Here is a 24,402-nt window from a genome sequence, read left to right as displayed (position 1 = left end):
TCGACTTCACATCATTGGGCTACCAAGGTGGAGGAGCCATCCCCTCTTTGGAGGATCAAAATTGTGTTGGCATGTCTTTGGATCATCCTCAGGAATGTTTCCCAGACCGTCACCGTCAGTCCATTGTGCAGCTCTGGGGCGGCGTAAATAAAATGACTACCTTCCAAGACAACTATGAAACGTCAATTGAAAATCAAAGCTTTTGGTGACGTAGTTTTTAATTTGCGTTAAAATTTCAAATTTAACCAGTAATTATTTAATATGACAATTTTTTTAAAAGGGCTTTCATTGAAATGTATTTGCGCTAACGCACAAGCTTCACCTTTAAAATTGTGAATTGCTACCTGCCAGACCAGATTATAAGGGAAATGTAACTGTGACCAGTATTGCATATCGTCTGCAATTAATAATTTGGATACAAATATTTTTGATGTGCATTCAACTAATTTAGAAATTATATGTTTATAAACATCATTAAAAAACTATTTTCAATGCACCTATATTATCTTTTTTTTCTCATGGTGCGTTTTTGATTTCATTATCGATGTATTTTTTGTTAATTTTTAATCGACCTTGATATTTAACGTGTTTACTTTTAACTAATTAAAGGATTTTTAAATTTGCACTCTTTATATTAAATAGCGTATAACGTTTCCATTTTACAAAAGTTTTTAGTGGTTGTGTTCATTGATAAATTTTGTGTGATCGTTGGAAAATAATTTGACGATTTTATTTATTTTAGTTTGCTTCCATTAGTTTACTATTTTTATTTATCTTAAAATACAAGTAATAAACAAAAGTTTTTGTTGATCATTCTTAAACCTGGATTTTCTCATGAAAAATGATCTCTAATTATTTTTATGTAGTGCCTGAAGTACCACAAAGATTGCCTAATAATTTTATATAAGTGAGAAGATTGTTTCTAATTTATAAACTATTGTCGGAAAAAAGTAGTTTAACTGTCAGTGAAAAATCTCTACATTTTAATATGAAGTTCAATATTTTTAGTTACATTTGATGTTGTGATTTGTATTTATTTATTTTTGATGTTCAGCTATATAAAATTAACTTTTAACTAATTGCTTTTATTTCTTTACTAATTAATTTTAAAACAAGTTATATTTTTGTATACTCTGTCTCAAGCTAAAGCTCTTTTTTTTTTTTTTTTTTTTTTTTAAATTACTTTTGCAGCTCTTGCATTATTGTTTTTGGTTGCAGCCTTCCTAACAGAAATGCCAATAATTTGGACTTTTGGATAAATAAAAAAGAGAGGAAAAAAAAGTAAGGTGTATTATAATTATGCTCCATTTTGAAAGAAAAATGAAGTTTTCCTTTTTATCTTTCTGGCTTAGGGTATTCCCTCAATTCTTATTAGCATGTAAATAACTTGTTTTATTTGCCTAGCTTAATTGTTTCATAATATGCTCTGCACAGTAATGTGAAGTTGTTATTAAATAATTACAACCTTTCCTTAACTGAATTCTTTTACATTATCTTAAAAATTAAGGCCAACATGTTTTTGAACCTAATGAAGTGTATTACTTCCATTTTGTGCATAATTTACAACAGTAGTCTTTAAATTGTACAAAATTTAAAAGATAAAGTTGGTTATATTTATAGAAAATGTGAATGTAGTGTAAACTCTCCTTATGTTGGAACTCCTAGAAATTACTAACTTCATCTTCTGGAAAATTATTGGAAAGACTTTGAGTACGTCAAGTTTATCAGAGTTGTTGCCTATGTATAAATCATAACCCAAATTGTATATGTATAAAAGTAGTTTCATTTCAGTTTATTTTCAACTAATTTCTTGTTGGAATTTTTAAAGTTGTTAAAATAATTAAAGTCTGTAAAATCTCAAAAAAAGTGAAATTCTGTTTCAAGAAGCAAATTCAATAGTTTTATGTTGTGTGAAAGGCTAATTGATAATTGATAGATAATTGAAAAGTTGATCATTTCAACTATTAGTCTTTTTAATTAACGTTCTTCTTTTTAATGATTACAGTTTTATTACAAAGAAGAAAAATAATGATTAGTCTATGAAAATGTCAGAGTCCAATACTATAGGGACCAATGATGGGTAAGTCGATTTAATCATTTCTATTTAAATTGTTCTAAAGCCGATAACTAAATACAGCCGAGCCCAAAGAATTTTAATCAGAACCCACACAAGCGCAGGATTCATGGGATAACTTAGAGCTTGAGATATACGGGAGATAAAAGGTTAAATTTGCTGTCTCACCACTCAGCATTTGATATCTAAAAAAAGGAAATTAATCATTCAAACCTTTTTTATGACTAGCTTGTAAAATAAAATATGAATAAAAAAATTTAACTGACTGAAACTCCTAGAGGATTAAAACAAAAATTAGAAAAGAAAATCAAAATTTTAAGCTAATTAAAAGTCATTTGAAAAGTAGTGTTAGCCTCTCAAAGCAAAAGAACCAAAGAGAAGTTATAGATTTCTGTTATTTTTTATACCTTATAAATTTTAAATTCACTACATAACTAAATCAAAAAATTTTATACCAGTTAAGAAGTTTATAAATATTTTATGGTTAGCCCGAGCCCATTTAAAAAAAATTTTCTGTAAGCAAACACCAGCCCGCGTCGGGCTTGGGCTGAGCTTCTTTTATCTCTCGTATATGAATTTAACTGATAGAATTACAAGCTCTTTTGATTAAAGCAGTTTTTTATGGTAGCACTTACTTTCAATTCTTTACTGATGTTTAGTAAATACAGTAGGAAATTTAATTATCAATATTATAATATGATATTTATATATGTATACAGTGTGTTGGCGCGCATGTGCGTCAGCGCCCCAACCGGCAGAAGATTTTGTAACTTCCACAATGACAGACGGCTCTCATGTAGCTCCGTCTAATTAAAAATAATTCTCTGAAATCGCTTTTAGCGATTATTAAAAGAAATAAAATAAAATCATCTCTTTTTAAGAAAGAGTGGTCCGTCTTATAAAATTTTTCTATTCATCTGGCTCCGTCGAACTTCGGAGTTTGAACCAGAACAATGGCTAAGCCTATGGATGTCATAAATAGATCACGAACTTCATTTAAAGGTAAAATTACCCGCCTAGAAAACTTTCTACAAATTGATGACCTGCATGACATCACGGAGTTAAATGTCAAACTTAGAAGTGTAGAAGTCTTAAAAAATAGAAGTGAGTCATTGCGACAAGAATACTACAACTTGGACATTCAACCTGGTGATATTGACACCATCGATACTGATTTGAATCAATGTGATGAACGGTTGGATAATTTAGAGGTAGGAATTTTAAAATTAATAAATTCTAATAAACTATTGAACTCTGATTCTAATAATAAGACAGAGAATAATCATAAACTAAATGATAACTTAGAAACTGTATTAAAAATTCCTCCAATTAATCTTCCTATATTTACTGGAAAATATGAACATTTTTCTAGTTTTAAAAATCAATTTGATGATTTAATTTCTTCTAACTGTCAACTCAGTGAAACACAGAAACTATATTATTTAAATTCTTGTCTTGCTAATGAAGTGAAAGAATTTGCTTCTACCTTCGATACATTTACTTCTTTATATGAAGCATTAATTTCAAGATATGACAATAAAAGATTAGTCGTAGATATACACATTCAATCTATTTTGAATTTTAAGAAAATAGAAAAAGAAAATGCTGAAGAAATTCGCGCCATGATTGAGTGTTTGAATAAAAATTTAAGAGCTCTAAAGGTTTTAAAATATAATCAAGATCCTCTATTTGATATATTTTTACAAACTATAATGTTGAAAAAACTCGATAAAGAATCTCGTAAAAACTTTGAATTGTTACAAAAAACAAAAGAAATTCCCTCTTTCAATGAATTTATAACCTTTTTAGAGCAACGGGAAGCTGTACTTTTATCCGTAGATAGAAACTGTTCATACTAAACTAAAATAAAAAAGCACGCAACGTTTCCCTCTAAACCAAAAACTCTTTTAGTGTCTGAAAACGATAATAAAAATAAAAATTGCTTTCTTTGTAAACAAGGTATGCACCCCATTTTTCGCTGCACATTATTTTTAAATCTTGACATTGATGAAAGAATAAAGATAATTCGTGCTAATAAATTGTGCGAAATATGTCTGAAAAAAAATCATACAAAAGCCCAATGTATTTCCCCATATCGGTGTCCTTGCTCTTCAAAACATTCTAAGCTAATTTGTACAAAATTAAATTTGAAAAAAACTGAATCAAATATTTCTTCTTCGAATTCTATGAATATGAATCATTTGCGATCTCAAAGTGAAGTTGATCACGTGCCACTTCCTTCTTCTTCTACTAGTAATCCATCAAATCCCAGTGCTTCGGTATTAAGTGTAGCCACTAATAAACAAAACAAAAAATACGTTTTGCTCTCAACTGCTGAAATATTTATTACATGTGCAGATGGTAGGAGAATAAAAATGAAAGCGATCCTTGACTCAGCTTCTAATGTATGCGTTTTAAAGAAAAATATGAGCGATTTATTAGGGATTAAAAAAGAGAAAATAAAAACACCGATTTCGGGATTAAACGGATCGATCCAAAACATTAATTGGAAATTAACTACATCCATTTCGAAAGAAGATTTTAGTTTTAATGAATTAATTGAATTTTATGTGGTTGATAATATTACGGGGCTCACACCGCCCACTACTTTAGACATTTCGCAAATAGAGATTCCTCATTTTTTGAAATTAGCCGATGAGTCATTTTATGAAGCTACTGAAGTGCACGCATTAATAAGTTCTGATATTTTTTTCAAGGTTTTGAAACAAAATACGTATAAAATAAATGATGATTTGTTTTTTAAAGAGTCGTCTTTGGGGTGGATAGCTTGCGGTAAACTTAAAGAAAGCGAAATTACTCAGGAAAGATATTGTTTTCTAACTAAAAATGATTCGTTACAAGATACACTAAAACTGTTTTTTGATTTGGAGGGGCTTGGGATTAAAGACGATCCAGTTTTACAAGAGAATGATCAGGCCATGAAAATATTTAATGAAACTGTTGAATTCAAAGACGGTCGTTACATAGTACAACTTCCATTTAGAAAAGACTATAATGAACTTGCTGATAATTGTTCTTTAGCGAAACAACGTTTCCGAAGCTTATGTAAAAGATTTACGCATGACCCGGATCTCTATGATAGATACCGTGAAATTATACAGGATTATACAAGTCAAGGCATTATAGAAATAGTTGAACCTGATAGTATACAGGATGAATGTGAAAGATCTATATTTTATTTACCCCATATGGCTGTCAAAAAAGAAAGTTTAACAACATCGTTAAGAATTGTGTTTGACGCTGTGGCGCACGAGGTCAATGAACTCTCTCTCAATGACTGTTTGTGGCCTGGGCCCAATTTAAACCCCAATCTTTTGGATGTACTTATTGAATTTAGACTCAACCGAACAGCTTTCTGTTCTGATGTGAAGCAGGCTTTCCTTCAAATAGGTCTTGCTGAGGTACACAAAGACGCAGTAAGATTCTTTTGGAGCAATGATGAACCAAGTGTTTCAAAAGATCCCAAATTAATTATCTTCCATTTTAATAGAGTGAACTTTGGAGTTAACTCAAGTCCATTTCTACTCGCTGCTACTATCAGGCACCATATCAAAAAATATGAAAATGATCTTCCTGTTATCGTTCAACTTCTAGATAGAAATCTTTATGTGGATGATTTTATTTCCGGTAGCAATGATTTTGATGAAGCATTAGAAATATCTAGAGATGCAAATAAAATAATAGAGGCTGCTGGAATGACTCTAAGGAAGTGGCTGGAATGACTCTAAGGAAGTGGATAACTAATGATGCTGATTTGATGGAGCAGTGGAAGAATGAGGGACTAGATACTCATCCTGCAAACGCTAGTGTTAGTCTGGGCTCCAATCAGACTAAAGTGTTGGGACTTTTATGGAACACCAGTGAAGATTATTTTTCTGTAGATACCAGAAGTCTCCTAAAATTCGTCTCTTCAAGCAAAAGTACAAAACGTTCGATACTCCAGGCTATAGGAAAGATATTTGACCCTTTAGGGTTAATTTCATGCTTCACCATACGAATGAAATGTCTGATTCAAGAACTGTGGAGTGAAAAAATTCCATGGGATGAATCCTTGCCACCGAAAATAGAGAAAGAATGGATAAAATGGTGTGAAGAGATTCCTTTTTTGGAAAATCTTAAGATACCTAGACTGGTTCTTAATTCTATATCCAAAGAGGATATCGTTGAGATTCATAGTTTTTGTGACGCCAGTAAGAACGCATACGGTGCTACAGTATATTTGAAAGTTTACACACCAAATGGACCGATTGTTAGACTTTTGACTTCTAAAAGCCGAGTAGCTCCTTTGAATAGTGTGACTCTGCCTAGACTGGAATTGCTGGGAGCTCTAGTTGCAGCTCGCCTGACATCTAAAGTTGAAAAGATTGTGAATCTGAAAAGGTCTTCAATTGCATATCATTGGACTGACTCTAAAATTGCGCTCTACTGGATAAAGGGAAAGACAACTCGTTGGAAACAATTCGTTGCTAATCGAGTTAAAGAAATAGCCACTTTGACAGATCCAAACTCCTGGCACCATTGTGCAGGTACAGATAATCCTGCAGATATTCTCTCTCGTGGAATTAGTGCTGAATGTTTGGTTGATAGTTCCAGGTGGTGGACAGGTGCTGAATTTTTGATGGAATCTGATTTTCAAGAAACTTTAGAACAATCATTTCCTGATATAGAATCCCTTGCAGAAGGCGAAAAAGAAACAATTCTCCGAGAAGCAAAAACTGTTTCCTCAACCGAGAGTGCGGAAGAGACTGTTTTGCTAACTGATGATTCACAGACCCTGATTGATAAACTTTTAGAATTCTCAAATAATTATTATAAAATTAATCATATTTTGTGTTATATTTGTAGATTTCTTCATAATTGTAAGCATAAGGATAAGAAAATGGGACCCTTGACAGTTGACGAGGTAAAGTATTCTGAAAGTATCCTGATTAGGCATTCTCAGAAGACACTGGTAAATAAGAACAATTTTTCTCGCAATATTTCTAGCTTAAATCCCTTTGTAGATGGGGACGGTTTAATACGAGTTGGTGGAAGGCTCGATAATGCTTCAGTACCCTTTGATCAAAAGCATCAGATAATCTTACCGAAAAAGTCCAAATTAAGTAAAATTTACTTCGATAGTTTACACAGGAAATTACTTCATATTGGCCCTCAAGGTTTGTTAAGTGCAGTTAGGCTAAAATTTTGACCTTTAGGAGGTCGTAATCTTGCACGTCAAACTGTACATCAATGTGTAACGTGTTTCAAATCTAAGCCCTTCCTTTCCACTCAAATTATGGGTAATTTACCAAGTGAAAGAGTCAACATGTCACCCCCATTTTCCGTCACAGGTATAGACCTGTGTGGCCCTTTTGCTGTTAAATATAAACATCAATGCAAGGGTACTCTCAACAAAGTATATATTTGTATTTTCATTTGTTTTTCCACAAAAGCCATCCATCTTGAACAGCTGACTGATTTGACTTCCGATTCGATGATTGCCACATTGAAACGATTTACGAGTAGACGCGGAAAATGCTCCAAAATCTATACCGATAATGCCACTAATTTTGTTGGGGCTAATTCTCAATTAAAAAAGTTTTATGGATTAATTAATTTTCCAGATCAGATTTTGGCTAATTATTTTACCTCTGAAGGCATAGAATGGAATTTTATTCCACCAAAATCACCCCATTTTGGTGGTCTTTGGGAGGCGGGTGTAAAATCAGTAAAACATCATCTTAAAAGAGCAGTTGGAAAATTTCATTTCACTTACGAAGAGATGGAAACAATAGTTATTCAAATCGAAGGAATTCTGAATAGTCGCCCCCTTTGCCCCTTAAGCGGTGATAATGACAGTTTTGATGTTTTAACACCAGGCCATTTCCTAATAGGGAGGCCTATAACATCAATTGTCGAACCAAATTTAACTGATCTCAATGATAATCGTCTAAGTCGGTGGCAGAAAACTACAAAAGTTGTACAACTTATATGGGAAAAATGGAAGTCGGATTACTTAAATACATTACAAGCTAGATCAAAATGGATGGTAACAAAAAAGGATTTAAAGATAGGACAGATGGTACTTGTAAAAGAAGATTTCTTGCCTTTAAATACCTGGATTTTAGGCCGAATAATTTATGTTTATCATGGTTCGGATAATAAAGTGCGTGTAGTAAAAATTCGCACAAAATCTGGGGTATTTAAAAGAGCTGTTTCTAAAATAGCTGTCTTGCCTATCGATACATAAAATAAATAAAAAATACTGTATTTTTCATTATGTTATATATTCTGTTTCCTACATTTTATAATGTTTATGTTTTATATTGTCAAGTTATGTAATATTTGTGTTTATTTTTAAAAATTTTATTTGTTAAGTTCTTGCATGAACATTGCAAGGCCGGGCGGGATGTTGGCGCGCATGCGCGTCAGCGCCCCAACCGGCAGAAGATTTTGTAACTTCCACAATGACAGACGGCTCTCATGTAGCTCCGTCTAATTAAAAATAATTCTCTGAAATCGCTTTTAACGATTATTAAAAGAAATAAAATAAAATCATCTCTTTTTAAGAAAGAGTGGTCCGTCTTATAAATTTTTTCTATACACAGTGCCTGTGCTAAGTATTCGCCACCTCAGTTACAGTTTTATCCCAAATAGGATAAAACTGTAAATTTGGCTAATAAAATTGTGTTATGGTGAAAGTATTGGCGAAAGATTTTTTTCCACTGGAAAGAAATATATATATTTAACTCAATAAGCAAAATTGCGCCAGAATGAATTTTTCTAAACCAGTATTTTTTTTATTCGATTACAGTAATATTTAGTGGATGCCCCACATAACCTATTAGAATTGGGTCCAAATAATATAAACGTGAAACAAACTGCGGTAAAATAGTTTTCTATAGGAAGAAACTTAATAATGAAAAATTGTTAAGATTTGCATTTGGCGAAGACTTTCGAAAATTGGCAAAAACTTTTAATATTTGGCTAATAATTTGAAATCCTTAGTGCGGACCCTGAATGTGTATGCAGGGGTAGAAATTTAAAAAAAAAAATTACTGGTCCATAGGACCAGTAACTAAAACATTTTACTAGTCCGCACAAAACTTTACTGGTTCGTCTACGCGTTCCTATTAGCTGCAAATAAAATTAAAAAAATTAAAATTTTTGATTGAAAAAATCATGATTTTTTTTTTTAAAAATCATAAATTTTTGATTTAAATCGCATTTTTTTGATTAATATTAATTTTGTATAAAAATTTTTTAAAAAAAAAATTTTTGAATAAGCTCTAAAATAGTTTTAAGTAACTCAAATACACAAGTTGCATAAATATACTTAGAATTTAAGAAGGAAATAAGATTAATTATACTACTTACTAAGATTAATTAGAAAAGAATATTTTAGCAATCAAGAACTATGATTTTTACTCAATTTTGAAGTAATCACAAAATTATTAAACTATACATAATCATAATGTAACAAAAATAAACAATATGATTGTTTTAGGACATAAAATATAAAAATAAGAAATAAAGGAGAAAAACATCTGAAATTAGCACGAATTATCAAGATGATTTAAACAAAGCATTTAGTAATATTAAAAAAAAATTGGTAATTTGTTTAAATCTTTAGTTATTTATAATTAGTCTTACAACCATAGCATTTATTATTCCTTTTGGCTTTTATTTTATAAAATATATTCTCAATTATAATTTTATATAAAAATTGTTCAGAGCTTGTTTGGTTTATAAAAACAAGTTTAAAAATAAGTAAACAAATAAGCGGAAACAAAATAATTATTTCAATTTTGAATGATCTTTCATTCTCTAAAATTAAAAGCTTAATCCTAAAATCCCCTTGACAAATTCAGCCTCTCTTGTCTCAGAAGTCTGCAGTTTGTATAGACTTACCTTTTTGTATGTAAATGCAAAGAAGATAATAGAATAAGATATGAATTTTAGAATATTATAATTAAGTTATTAAATTCCATTAATGTTAGCATTAATATAATTCAATCAGTATTTCTATTGCTTTTTTTTTTTAAAGAATAGCAAGTGAATATAAGTTTGAAAATAGAAACAATTTTCAATTTATGGTATTTTTTTTATCCAAATAAATTTACTTGAACCAAATTATAAACATGTAATAATCAATTTTAAAAATGTCTATATCACTTGAATTAAATAATATACACTCTAAAACAAGATTACTTTTACTTAAAACATAATATAATTTGATGTGGTGTTCTACTTTGAGTAAAATTTCGAAATTTAATTTTTTTGATTTAAATCAATGATTTTTTTTTTTTTTTAAATCAAGCTGATTTAAATCAGGAAACCCTGAATTAAATACCTAGATTTTTTCAAATCTTGATGAAAAATATCAATAAAATTTATCTAGATTAACAATTTATTTGCATCATGTAAAAAATAAGTAAGTAAAATATAGTCTGCTATTTTCTGAAACAAGCTTTTTTCCTTTCACCACTTTCTAACCATAAGGCAACTGCTGGTGTAGGATCAAATAATTCAATGTTAGGACTGTCAAGATTTATTCTCATCAAATCATTCAATGATTCTGTGGACAAGCAGCTATGCCAATCAGACTTGGTTTCATTCATTATACTAAAACCTCTTTCACATTCTGATGATGTGCTTGGCAAACTTAATAACACGTCAATTACTGCCAAGATTTGGGAATGTCCAATATGATGTTGAACATTAATGTCTTTTCAGGTTAAACTGTTTGGCTCATCCCTTCTTGAATAAAGTGCCTTTTTTAGTGTTTTCCACTCAAATAAGACATCAGATGTTTCAATGCCAAATTTTTTGAGGATACTGGCGTAATTATCAAGCATAGCATTTATTTCAGATTCTCCAAAATCTTTTGGGCAAGGTTTCAAGGGCCATTCCTTTAAAGATAGGAGTTTACTTACAGAAAGTAAGCTTTGATCAATATCAACAAACCGTTCTTGCAGCTGTTGAATTATGGTATTGATGAATTGGTGAAAATGTCTTTCTTTTCCTTTTATACAAGCATTGAGGTTCAATAACCTTTGGGAAAAAATGTTAAATAATTTTTTGAATATTGCAGAATTTTTAAAGTAATTTTTCTAAATGTTGTGCATTTAATATTTCTACCATCTCTAAAGTGAATTATTAAATTTTCTTTTTGGGGAAAAATAGTATTTTTTTTCTTCTAATTTATTGTGTATTAATTAATGAATTTACTTTTATACTTATAAAAATTGCGAAAATTTAATCCAGGAAAAGAAAAAAGCCTGCAGTTCCCCGACGGAGACAAACTCACAATGCTGTGGAACGTAGACGTAAAGATAAAATCAATGGCTGGATTTCAAAAATTGCTGAACTCCTTCCTTGTAAAGAGGTCCATAAACAGGTATATATAGAATTTATAAATTTCAAAATATTGTTTTTATTATATAATCTGATTTTTATGTTTGTTTTAAATTACAATATGTTAAAATTATAAATCTATATGCTAGTATATATAAATTCTATTAACCCTCAATATATTAATAAATGTAGTTTAGTAATAGCAGATGTTCTACATTGGATTTTCATTTAGTGAAGAAAATAGATATGATATCAGAGTTCTCCTTAAGCCTTTTTAGAAGAGTGGCCCTTGTCCCACCTGTCCTTTCATACCTTTAAATGCTCTTTTTGTAAAACTAAGCCATGTTTTAATAATTGAATTACTATTAATTCTTACTCATTCATTGAATGTTCATGAATATTCATACTAATAATAAATAGTTTTGGGATTTTTACTTTGCGTGTAATTCTTTCTCTTTAAAAAAAATTCGGAAGTCAGAAAAAATTTGAAATCTCTCAAATCAGTATTTTACTCAGGGTCTCAACCTAACTTAATTTTGAAATATATCTTAGTTTGAAGATATTAAGAAAATATATGAAAATTTCAAAAAAGGCTGAAAATTTTTTATTATTTATGAACCCTCTCTTATCTATTGGGTAATAAATAATAAGTAGACTTTATTTTTGTCTTTAATTTTTTTCCTGTGCATAATAAACTACCTTGAATTTACTTACAGAGCAAAATAAGCACTTTGGAGCAAACTGTTGATTACATAAAGCGTTTAGTTTCTGAGAAAGAAAAGCTCATGTCAGATCGCTGTTCTGAAGTTCAAGGTTTGTTATTTATTTCTCTTTTATAACATAACTTAATAAAATGTCACAGCAAAACAATATAATAATTTATTGATGATTTTATATTATTTTAATATATTTACATCTTTTTTTAAAAAAAATTCCTAAATTTATATTTTTTCAGTGAAAGTAAAGAAAAGAAAACCCTTCATTTCATTTAAACATATCTTTACAATTTCATTCATTCATAACAACAATTAAGTAAGAAACGCTGTATAATGAAAGCTATACAATAAACTGAACTTCTTAAAATGAAAAGGATGGAAATTTATATTATGCTGTAACAATGTATGATAATGTAAAAGACCTTTAAGAAATGTATAAATAGTGTTTTTATATATTAATAATAAGAATTTGATATCCACTAGTATTTTCTAACCAGGCTGATACTATTTAGGTATATTGCACAGCCCACATACCTTTAGGCTATTTCGAAAATATATCATTCTTTGCTCAATGAGCGTGATATCACATTTTCATGCAGTTTATCATAAATCCAAAGTAGGGAAGGCTTACTGTAAATGGCCTTAATAATGGTTCATTCACAGTAAGTGTAAAGAAACTTAGTCTCATTGAGTAATTCTTTGCACATTTCTTAATTATCAAAAGAAAAAAGGCTGATTATAATTAGCCTAAATGTTAAAGGGAACGCTCATCATGTGACCAATTTTTTATCTTAATGCTACTTCTATAAGAAAAATGCAAATTTCTGGCATAAATATCTCAGAAAGATGTGAAAAGACTTTTATGCTGTTTTTTCTTCCATAGTAATTATTATTTTTCTTAACATACTTTTCTTCTAGAAAACATTTGATTTATTTATTTTATTTTATTTTGATTTGACAAAAAAATTAAGTGCCCTTGATCAGGAGCTATCAATATTTTTTTTAATTTTTTTTCTTTCATTAAATAGCACTTTTAGTTTTTATTTTTTTTTTTCATAAAATCTAGTTTTTATCACGTATGGTCGTTTTTTCCTAAAATTATGTTTGCTATTTTCTGAGATGTTTGTGTACAATATTTTTATTTCCACATAAAGTGGAATGGAAGTTTGTAGCCTGCTTGATAAATTTACCAGAAATATATCACTATGTTTCCTGTATTAAAATTTTGGCGTTCGGTGTGCCATAATTGCTTGGGCTTTATGAACATCTTTTAGAATTATTTTTAAAATGCGTGAATAGAATTTCACGAATTTCTGTGTTATTATTGAAGTATTTATAAGTAGGGATACAGAATTCATACCAAATAAACTTTTCATGAAAGAAAAAAATCTGCCTTTTAAGCTTTGTATATGCAGGGTGCGTAGTGTTTTTAAAAAGTGCTTAAAGGGTGGTTTTTTTCGTTTTTTAAAAGCCCTTAAAGGTGCTTTTTTGATTGGGTGTTTTTAAAAAGTGCTTAATTTTCCCTTTTTCAAAATAAGATTCTTCCTTTACTATGTTGATTTTCGCTTCGAATTATGCAAAAAGACACAGTTCGCATTGTTCTATTCAACATTTTCATAATTAATTCAACCCCAATCTATTTCGCCGTTTAATCTGTCTGTAGCGTATGAAAACGCCATTCGTTTTACATGATTCAAAATTTCATGATTTTTTAAAATTGTTAAAAACAATTCCAAAAGTTTTTGTTCTTTTCTTTTTTGACATGACGGTTAAAACAAGATAAAACCGTCGATTGTCAAAAACTTTTCAATCCTGCTTAATTATGATATTTTTTTAAAGTGCTTAAAAATATTTTTTGAGTACTTGAAAAGTGCTTAAAAGGTGCTTATTTTTTGTTGAATAATTTGGCTATGCACCCTGATATGGCATTGTGGAAAAGCGTAAGATAATTTTTGTCCCTACAAACTCATGTTTTCTTGCTTTAGAAATTTCAGTCTTATTAAAATCTGATAAAGTTATAATGAAGTTATCTTTAATGACTGTTATTCTTCCTAACCATTTTTTATAGCTGAAGAAGTAAAACAGTTGAAGAAGAAATTAACCTTTGTTACTGAACAGAACGCTGTGTATGAAAAATTATTGCTTGAAGCTAACATTAGTTTGAACTCCTTATCTGAGAAAGTATTGAAATATAGCAACAAACTTGAGAATAAAAATGGTTCTTTTGTCGTCAAAAACTCTGATTCTAATCAATGTGATAAATCAATTCAAGTTAATATTATTTCCTCTCCTAGCTTTTCCGAAGTTGCATCCTCTGGTAAAAACAATGCTAGCCAAATGTGCAAAAAGGGTAAAGTATTGAAGCATAAAAGTACCTTAAAAAGTGTATTGAAACCTAAAATTACAAGAGCATCAACCAGTTCTTCTTCATCTTTAGCTAATGTTCCTATTAATACTGTTAATAATCAAGTTTGTCTGCCAACTTCTTCTTCTGCTTTAATTGTTAGCCATAACGGACATACCGAAAATCAGATAGTTCAAGATATTATTTTGCCTAACGTAGTGCCTGGAGATAGTGTCAAGAATGCTTCCATTCATACAGGTGGAGTGACAACAGCACTTTCACAGTTCCCAGTGATGTCTACAACCCAAGGATCATCTCTAGTCAATGTTTGCAACAAGAACATGTCAACAATAATTATTCCAGCAAGTGGAAATATTTTGCAACAATATCAACCTCAAGACAAATCATCAAATACAATATCAATTATTTGTCCAAGTACCTTACCAATTTTGTGGCCTCAATTAATTAATGTAGCACCTGTTACAAGAAATGTGGGTTTGCCATCACTGATATGTCCCACACAAATTGATAATTCATGCCTGCAAGGAGAAAAATCTTCTTTAAATAACACATTGATTACTATTAATCCAAGTACAGTTGTTCCTATTTCATCAAACATTTCTGCAAATACAAGAATTGTGCTGCCAGCACAGCCAACTATTTTAGGAAATGCTTGTGCAACTAGCAATTTTTCGCAAAGTATAATTCCAACTTTTACAAATCCCTTAACACCCAGTGACCCACTTATAGTGCCTTTGCAACAAGCATCTTCTTCTGATTCAGCTAATAAACGCTTCCATGCTCATTGCCTGAACTCAGATGAAAACAAGGCTGAAAATTCTACTCAGCCATCTGTCAGTAACTGTGTAACTGTCAGTTCAAATTTGTGTTCAAAAGCAGCTATAAATTCTGCTCTACCATTGAATACATCTCAAACTATAGTCGAAAGAGTTTCAAATAGTCAAGGACTAAAAATAGAAAGAGCTAAAAATAAAGCCGTGAGAAATATGCCTGGAAATTCTCTGCCTTCGTTGCAAGTACTCTCTGCTAATAAGATAATTTCTCTTGCTAATCAATCACAAAAAATACAGGCAAGCTTATCAGTTTCTTTAAATCAAAAACTATCTCCTAGTTCTCCCCCTGTGTCTTCGAACTCACATAATAATACCATTCAACAATTATCCAATACAGTATGCTTACAAATCAATGCAACCGAATCTGATCACTTAGAAACAAACAAATCTTCAGACATTTCAGCTCAAAATGTTCCTGTAACAACCTGTTGCACTAGTATCTCCTTGCCTGATTCTTCCTCAAAATCAAATTTCTCTCTCTCTGCTTTGATGGGTAATTCTATTTCTAACAAAGATATCTGCAGCACTACTAAAGAATTGGAACAAAACAAACCAACTGATAATTCTATATCCAGTCACTCAGCTATAAGTAGTGCATGGCCTGTCATAAAGTCTGGAAATCAGTCTAGTATAAATAGAACAACATCTCAATGTGAGGAAACTTTGCCAGGCATTGGGAATCAAAAAGGTATTAAAAAGCATATCATAAGTAGTGACCATGTATCCTCATCAATTGTGACTTCATCGAGTGTATCAAAGTCTTTTGCTTCTTTTGGCTCTTTACAAAATAATAGTGGCTCTTTGGTTTCTTCGTCAAGTTCAGACTTGCAAGCATCTCCGAATAAAAACTTGATTTTAAGTTCAAACAGTAGTATTATAAATCCTTGCAAGCCAATAAGTTCTGTGGATAAAATTATGATGAAAAATCCCCAAGTTCAAAGTAGTACTAATACAAAAATTAACATTTCACCAATAAAAGAAATTCAAATATCTCAAATGAATGCTAACACTAAAGGTAGTTCTAATAATGAAAATTCTTCAGTAACAATACAAGTACCTAATAATGTATTTTCTGACACTGTATCATTTGTTGTAAATGATTGTGCCATAAATCAAAATATTTTGCCTTCAATGTTTTCAATGAACCAAATAGTTTCTTTGAATTCGACAGTGTTCACAAACTCTTCATTGCCAGGAAACATTCCATCATCCCAAGTAGTTACAACTTCTCGTCATTTATCATCAAATGTAACTTCTGTATTGCCATCATCGTCTAATGTTTGTTCTTCTTTGCCTAACTTGTATCCGATAGGCAAACAGCCAATTACTTCAACTTTGCCTTTATTATCTACATGCCTTGATCGATCTGTTGTTCTTTCAGAAAATGATTCAGCTCATTTAGCAAATAATGAATTATCATCTTCAAAATCAGAAAGCATATCAACACCAAATAAAAATTGTCTTTCTAATTCCAAAAATGAAAAGTCTAAACAAGTTTCGAATTTCAAAAAGAAAAAGACTCCCCCTAAGGTTAATCGCCCAGATATGTCATCTAATATTTGCAATCAAAATGATATTTCTCAAATTGGAAGTAATCTAGATTCTGACAAAATTCAAATTAATGAAAAATCAAACTCTCAATCTAAAGAAGAGGATCATGTTAATGTAAGATCGGAAGCTAGCAGTTATTTTACCCATTGTGACATATTAGCCAGAGCAACAGAATCTATATTTGGTACTGAGGTACTAGAAGCAAATTATTTGTCAAAAAGAGGAATTGTTTATTTAACTTCTGATCCAGCAGACACAAATTCTTCAACATCAGCCTGTTCTAAAGAAAACAGCATTATTCAGTGTTCTACTTCTAATTCAGATCCTATAATTTCTAATTCAAAGGCACTTGAAGAAAATTCTGAAGTTAGAGTTGATAATTCAAGCAATACCTTGAATTCTATTTCTGATAACTCAGAACATCAAACTGTGTGTGATGAAAGCGTTAAACAAAACAAACAAGGTAAAATCAGAAAGAATAAACTGTCCTTAGATGATGAACCTCCCTTAAAAAGAACTAAAGAAAATTCTACTAATTCAGACAAAGCACCTGAAGTTGATTCTTTTTCTGAGTGCCATCAGCTTCTTGATTCCGCATTGAAGCCCACTTCAACTGAATCAAATGTTGCTGATATTACTCACTCTGTTATTGATTCCATTGGAAATTTTAATAACCAAATTCAGATTCCTGAAAATAATTGCAAAACTCCTACCACTGTGGATACAGTGTTCTCCATAAATCCTATCTTAGGGGATATTCTAAAAGATGTATCTCCTTCTATAGTCATGGAGTCTCGGAACACCTTTTTAACATGCAATGAAAATCAATCAATGTTTAATAATGATAAAAACTATCAATCAGTAAATTTTTCTAACCCTGCCGAAGAATATCTTAACTTACCAAGAATGAACTTTACTTCTTCATCTGAAAATTCTACTCAACCCACTGTGCAATCTACAAACGTTTCATTTTCCCATACCACTTCTCTCTGTGCAACAATGAGCGATAACTCAAAGAATTTCACAACTGTTTCGTTATCAGAGTCACAAGTCAAACCTGACTCGAAGAAAAAAAATTTATTTTGTGGTAGTGATCAAAGTCAAAACCTTTCTGCTCTCTCGGGTACAAAAACTTCAGATTGCGGTATAAAGTTAAATCACTCTGAGTCTCATTTCAGTGTTTCATCTAAAACATCTACTTCTCACATACATAGTCAAACAACCATTAATCATGTTCCAAGTGTTAATTCAACAGTCACATCTGATCCCATAGGGACTGAAGCCGATTCCCCATTTACTCTGCGAGCTGATGGCTACGGCACTGTTCCCAACAATTCCACCTTTTACACTCCCATGTCAAACGTGTCAAGTGTTCAAAATTTCCCATCTAGTTCTTCAATGCTATACAATTCAACATTTAACTGTATTAATACAAATGGAATTGGGAGTTTACCTTTCACAAAACAAAATACAAATCTGTGTAATTCAAATACGTTCAGCTCTCAAACTCGAGTAGATGCTTTAAATCATTCACTGAGCTCACTTTTGAAAGAAAATAGTAACACTAATATCTTAAGTGAAAATCGAAATGGGGCACACTGTCAGACATCGCAAAGTTCATCGTCCGTTACATCAAACATATCACAATCAAAATACTCTGCTCTTTCCCTTATCTCTGACCAGCCTTCATATTCTGAATCTATTGCTTCATCTACAAATCATTCGGATTACATACAAAGCTCTATAGTATGCACACCTATATCGAGTACACAGTTTACATCTACTTCAACTACTTGCTCTAGAATCCAGAGGGCATCTCTGTCTTACTCTGCAGAGAGTCTTTTGCAGACTTCTTGTGCAAGTTCTGATAAAAGTAAACAAAAGAACGATATAATTAATAGGTATCCACAAAGGTTTACAGATAAGAAAAATGAACGTACAAATGTTACAAACATGCATAACATTAGTGATACCCCTATCTTTTTACCTGTATCGAGCTGCGACATTAGTATTCAAAATGCCCCTTTGGTGCCTTTACCACCAGTTACATCTTTTCATAACTTTTCATCAAACTATAATCCTTGTGAAACTGTTTCAACATCTATTTTTAATGGTATGACAAGGACTCACGATGTTCCTTTAACTCTGTCTAATGATAATTTCTTGAATATGAATTTAAGTGCTGAATCCCAGATAGTTGGAAATAGGCATGAAACATCAACTATTTCTAAGCATCATTCTAATATTTCTTTGCCGTTTGAAAACCACAGTTCCCTTTACAATAATTGCAATTTTTTACCACATGTGAAGCCAACTCTAGAGAATTCTAGAGCTTCAGAATCTGGTCCATGCTTTCAACCGAACTCATTTGGAAATAATTACCCTCAGCCTTCTCAGAAAACTAATTGTTGCAATTTTTCTCATCGTTCTGTTTCATCAAATCCGGATATGTCATCAGATTTAAGTATGCCTGTTGGCCCTCCAGTTCCAACGTTTCATTCTGAAAAGAACAATTTTAACTCTCACCGACCTACTATACAACCCCCATTTTCTCAAAACAATGCAAATTTTGTAGGTAATATCTTTTATAATTCTGCTTCTAACAATACTCGTGAAGTCAATGATATGACTGCTAAACCGTCCAACACCAGACCATCTCAGGAAGTATTTGTGCCTGAAAGTAGACAGAATGTCCACAACTCAAGCATATTTTCTAACCGCAAAGCAGTGGTATCTAATCGATCCAAAACTAAAAAGAACAAAACTACTAATATCAATGATTCTAGTATTAATATCACTTCAAATATTGCTACATTTGGCAGCATTCAGGAAAATGGTTGTAACAAACCAAATTCATCCTGTGTACCAAATGGCTATTTCAAAACAAATCCTGGACCTCCCATCGTACCTCCTAATCAAATTCAATGTTCTCAGCAAAAGATGTCAGAAAGTTCTGCCAATTCTGTGATACCATCTAATCCAACTTTTAATCCTGTGTTACATCAACAGAGTGACAACTTTTTCAATTTAAATTTTCAACACCCAAATTTCGCCATGAGTCAGTTGCCACGACCACCCACTCAACCACTATCTTGTTCCTGCCTAACAACTCCGATTATTAGTCACACATATTCACCTTCAACACATCCAGTTCCCAATTTCAACTTAAGTAATATATTACCTGATATGGGTTGTTCTAATAACCAAGTTTCTATATCGCCTGTAAAATTTCCATCCATGAATCATAATGTGCAGTCATCGTCATCACCATGTCAAACAAACTCTACTATAACTAATTCAGCACACATAATATCTCACCAGGCTTGTGCACCGACTCTTTATCCTTCCCACGCTCCTATGGTTCGTAGCACATTGAATCCTATTTTAGGTCATAATCCTCAAAGTTTTGGTGAAAGTCAAGTACCTTTGGTTGGTGGTGGCCCTACTACGGTTATGTCTCAAAATACTTTTTCTGCCACTCAGAACCCACCTTTTAGAAATGTTATCCATTCTTTGCCATTTGCACGCAGTGATCGGTAAGCATATTCTGTTAAAGCTTACTTCTTCTAGGTTGGTGTTCAATGTAAAAAATGTTGGATTAAGTTAAATTCTTTTTAAAAAAAACTGAGTTTTTTAATTGGCTTTGAATATTTTTATAACTTTGTTTTAAAATACAGAAATCTAATTTGGACTTCTAGGTTAATCTATGAAAAGTAGTAGAACAATATTTTTAATTGCACTAAAAAATTTAAAATATACTGTATCAATGTATGAAAAAAAGCTTTAAAATCTAGTCATGTAAAAATTGTTATTGTTTTATTTTTTTACTTACATTCTTACATTTTTTATATCTTAGCAAGTAACAACATTGTTCAATTGGCATTGACAATTGCCCTTTATTTATTGCCTTATTGAATTGTAAGTGCCATTTATACTACTTTACTAAGAAATGCATAGACAACTAGGAATTGTAAAAATAAATTTTAAGCCTAAAAGTTTTTTAATATGTTTATAAATTATTATAAATATACTTAAATAAACTGTTATACTAGCTTCATTTTCAAAAATTTCAAATCTGTTTTATCAATAACACTTTATGAGTCAGTGTATAAACACAAAAAATATTATTTTATTGTGATTTATTAATATTTTATGACTGGAGTTTTAAAAGATATTACTATGGTTCATTTAAAATTATTGTTAGTTTTATTAACTTTTGTTTTACTTTTTTATGTTTGTTGCTGAATTATAATATTTTGTTACATATTTCAGTTAATTATTTTTTTAATAAGTTTTCTTGCTATTTTTCATCAAATACTGTATTATTTTCCTCTAAACTTCTAATAATTTACGAAGTTTATTTGTTTATTATTGGTTATTCTACACTTTTTATATCAGCTAGCCTGAAATTGATCATCTAATGCAGCAGTTACAAAAAGTTATTTTATGTGTTACGCCTTTTTTTAATCAGGCAGAAATATATTTGTATCTAATTCATAATTGCTTTAATATTCTGAAATTATCTTAGTAAATTGCTATTGGAAAAAAAAATTATATGAGAAATTTTTTTTCCCCAGCAACAATAGCACATTGAATAACATACAATAAAGGAATTTATGTATGAGTACAATTGCATTAGTGCTCATCAAGCTTTTCAATTCAAAATAAAATAAAATAATTCAAGAATAAAAAGATTTGTTTCCCTTAAAAGTCATTCGCAACACTTACATCAGTTCTTTTTTGAAAACCATAATTTAGCAGATTTTATTCTTTTCCGGCATTAATATTATCAAAATAATTAATAGTCCTTTTTTTATTAGTATATTCATAATTGCTAATGCTTTATTTATAAAGTCTGGATACTACCAATAGAAGCTCGATTTCTGAATACTCCACTGCCAAAAAAGATTGCGAACTGTGAACATTGAGTTACTCATAAACATTCAGTTTTCTGGATTGTTAGTTGTTCGTTTTTGACAAGATATCCTATTTTTACAACAAAATGAAAGAAGTTATTCAAAACAAAAAGGTAAAATTTTTATAAATAAAAAAGATTAAATAATAATTTCAAAAATCCATTTCTAATTTTCGTTTAAATCTGACAATGTGTTGATTTTTGATATAAATCCTGCTTATTGGAAAAAGTAAATATTAACTTTGGAGCTTATTAAAATTTTTTAACTTTCTGATTTCCCTCTTATATATTAAATGTATTATGCAATACATTGCTTTGTGAACTAGACCAAAATTTATCTAGATTTAATTGCATTAAATATTTTTATTTTCAGTATTTGTAATTTAATGAAGAAATCAGTTAAACAGTCATTCCCCTAATATGAAATCGCTTAGAACTCTGCTTAAAAATGAGGTAAAAGAGTATGTACTTTTTAAAAAATTTATTTAAGCTAGAGAGTTACAATAACATTATCGAAACCTGCCGAATCACTAGTGAGGAAGACGTAATGAAAAAAATATTAAGAGTAGTTAATTTTTTATATTCTCTATTTCCTCCAGCAATCAAACAGGGTTTGACATTTTCAGTAGCACATTCCTCAGTAGTTATTCGTTAGAGTTAGATCACGTTTTTGTCGCTTTGCTAAAATATTAATTTGTAACCCCTTATGTTTTTTTTTACTTCATTTTTTGCAAGACGTCTAAAAATATAGGTCAAAGAAAGTCAATATCAAACACGCTACATTGCTTTCAAATAGTTTTCGAATCCTGACTTGATTACAGCATTATATTATTGATGTAGGTTCCAAGTATCCTTAATGTAATTCAACTAAAAACGACATCTTAATGATATGGATTTTGTTTCTAATGAACTGGGATCCTAACTTCTTAAGACTACAAATCACTAAAATTGTATTTCATTAAAAATGATATAGATCGGATTTTTTTTCTGCATGCTTCTTAAATAAATAATATTTTCAAATTGAAATGAGTGCGAGTGCATTTTTCCTTTTGAATATTGTTTTTTTATGTTCGTAATGATTGATCAATTAAGTCAATCAATGCTTTTTATCCTTTTTTACCTTTTATTTATGTACAATGTGCGACTTAACAATTGAAGTCCTTGTCATCAAATATTTAGATCATTCTGCTCTTAATATTTGCTCATTTTGTAAAAAAATAAATCTATAAAAAATTAAAACAATACTAAAATAACAACAAAAATGTGTATTTTGAATGTGAAGTGTAAATTTTGGTTTGTAAAATTGTATATAAAGCTGTAAATAGATTTGTGATTAATAGTATATATATATTCAGAGTTACTATAATGCAAAAATAAAGTCTTAATATTTAAATTTCTATTTTTTGAAATTATTGTTTGTTTTTCTTTTGTGTTTGTGTATTCCTTGACAAAGTAGTAGCATAGTTAAAAAAAAAATTGACAACATTATAAAAAAAAAAAACTTTCTTTTACTACATGAAATTTTTTTTTCCTCAGTAATAGTTTTATTTTTTTCGAACTAGCGAAACAAATTAAACAGTTTTTGCATACAATTCAAATCGAATTATAATCGAAGTTAAAAAATTCAGATATTTTGATTTCTCAGGAACTAACTATTCGACAGATTTTACTAATAATGTGTATTTTTCCATGTTAAATTACTTCCTTTAAAATGATGTAAAAAATTGTATACTTTACAATTCAGAATGTTTTCAACTATTATTAAATAAAATAATAAATCTTTACTAAAAGTTATTTTTTGCATCGAATTATCGTTGGATAAATGAATTTTATAATTGTGAGCAAAAATTTTTCAATTCGCTTAAAAAGGTCTCGAGATGTTTTGAGCTACCATTTTAAATTTGGTGAAATAAGCGAAAAGTAAAATTAGCATTAAGGAGCTTTGTATTGCCCTCCTGACCCAACTATTGGGACCATCTTTCCCAAAATGTGGCTACTTGCTTTACATTGGGCGTCAAAAATCCGCATCTGTTGAAAACAATGTTTTTTTTTTCCACAGAAAGTACGTTTTTATGTCTGATTTCGTAACTTGAATTGTCGTCCTGCATTAATTAATTAGCATAATTACGGTCACCCCCTCGAACCATTAAGACTGAGTCCTAGAATGTGGAGATCCGATCATTCGGTCAAAAGTTATTAGTGGCTCAAGCTCTTCGGCGTATATTCTTGGGCAAATTCTAAATTCCACCCCAAACTATTCGTTTTATTTAGTGTAAAAATTCCCCCCCCCCCCAAGCTTTAAGTGGGCGTGTCGTGCGCCCATCTCCCCCCCCCCTGGTGGGGGCCCCTGAAATTTATTCAGGGTAGTACATTTATTTATTATTATATATTTATTTTGCACACTGTACTTGTACATCATTGCTTTGTATGTAAAATTAATTATCTTTTATTGGTTATTTATCCTTGGTCGAACGATAATTTAATAAAAATATTTCGTTGACTCTTAAAATTCAACATTTCCCAACCAGTCCGTTAAGTGTTACATTGATTTTTCGAAATTTGACCTTTTGGTCAAAATACTGAGACCGACA

The 24,402-nt window shown here is 30.4% G+C and overlaps 1 protein-coding gene across 2 annotated transcripts; it reads left to right on the top strand.

Moving 5' to 3' along the window:
• Positions 1 to 385: 385 nt before the first annotated feature.
• On the top strand, positions 386 to 21,571 carry LOC107444675 (uncharacterized). 2 transcript variants are annotated; one of them, XM_016058888.4, is made up of 6 exons: positions 386 to 521; positions 1,192 to 1,281; positions 2,006 to 2,080; positions 11,342 to 11,474; positions 12,148 to 12,244; positions 14,216 to 21,571. In XM_016058888.4, the coding sequence occupies exons 3-6, from the start codon at positions 2,040 to 2,042 to the stop codon at positions 20,434 to 20,436; spliced, it is 6,492 nt and encodes a 2,163-aa protein (XP_015914374.3). In that variant the 5' UTR covers positions 386 to 521; positions 1,192 to 1,281; positions 2,006 to 2,039; the 3' UTR covers positions 20,437 to 21,571. The 2 variants fall into 2 exon arrangements, with proteins under 2 accessions (XP_015914374.3, XP_015914376.3); XM_016058890.4 differs by lacking the exon at positions 1,192 to 1,281 and having other exon boundaries at positions 389 to 521.
• The last annotated feature ends 2,831 nt before the right edge of the window (positions 21,572 to 24,402 follow it).

This window comes from Parasteatoda tepidariorum, chromosome 5 (genome assembly GCF_982258835.1).
Source record: "Parasteatoda tepidariorum strain Cologne lab strain chromosome 5, Ptep-v5.0, whole genome shotgun sequence".
Classification (NCBI taxonomy): Eukaryota; Metazoa; Arthropoda; class Arachnida; order Araneae; family Theridiidae; genus Parasteatoda; species Parasteatoda tepidariorum.
Note: the sequence above shows the minus strand (reverse complement) of the source record. Positions and strands in the feature narration are given on the sequence as shown.

Bases quoted from the DNA above. Each gene is read 5' to 3' on its own strand.
- LOC107444675 (XM_016058888.4), top strand. From the start codon at position 2,040: ATGAAAATGTCAGAGTCCAATACTATAGGGACCAATGATGG. The intron at 11,475-12,147 runs GTATATATAGAA...ATTTACTTACAG, and splicing joins GTAAAGAGGTCCATAAACAG to AGCAAAATAAGCACTTTGGA. The intron at 12,245-14,215 runs GTTTGTTATTTA...CATTTTTTATAG, and splicing joins TCGCTGTTCTGAAGTTCAAG to CTGAAGAAGTAAAACAGTTG.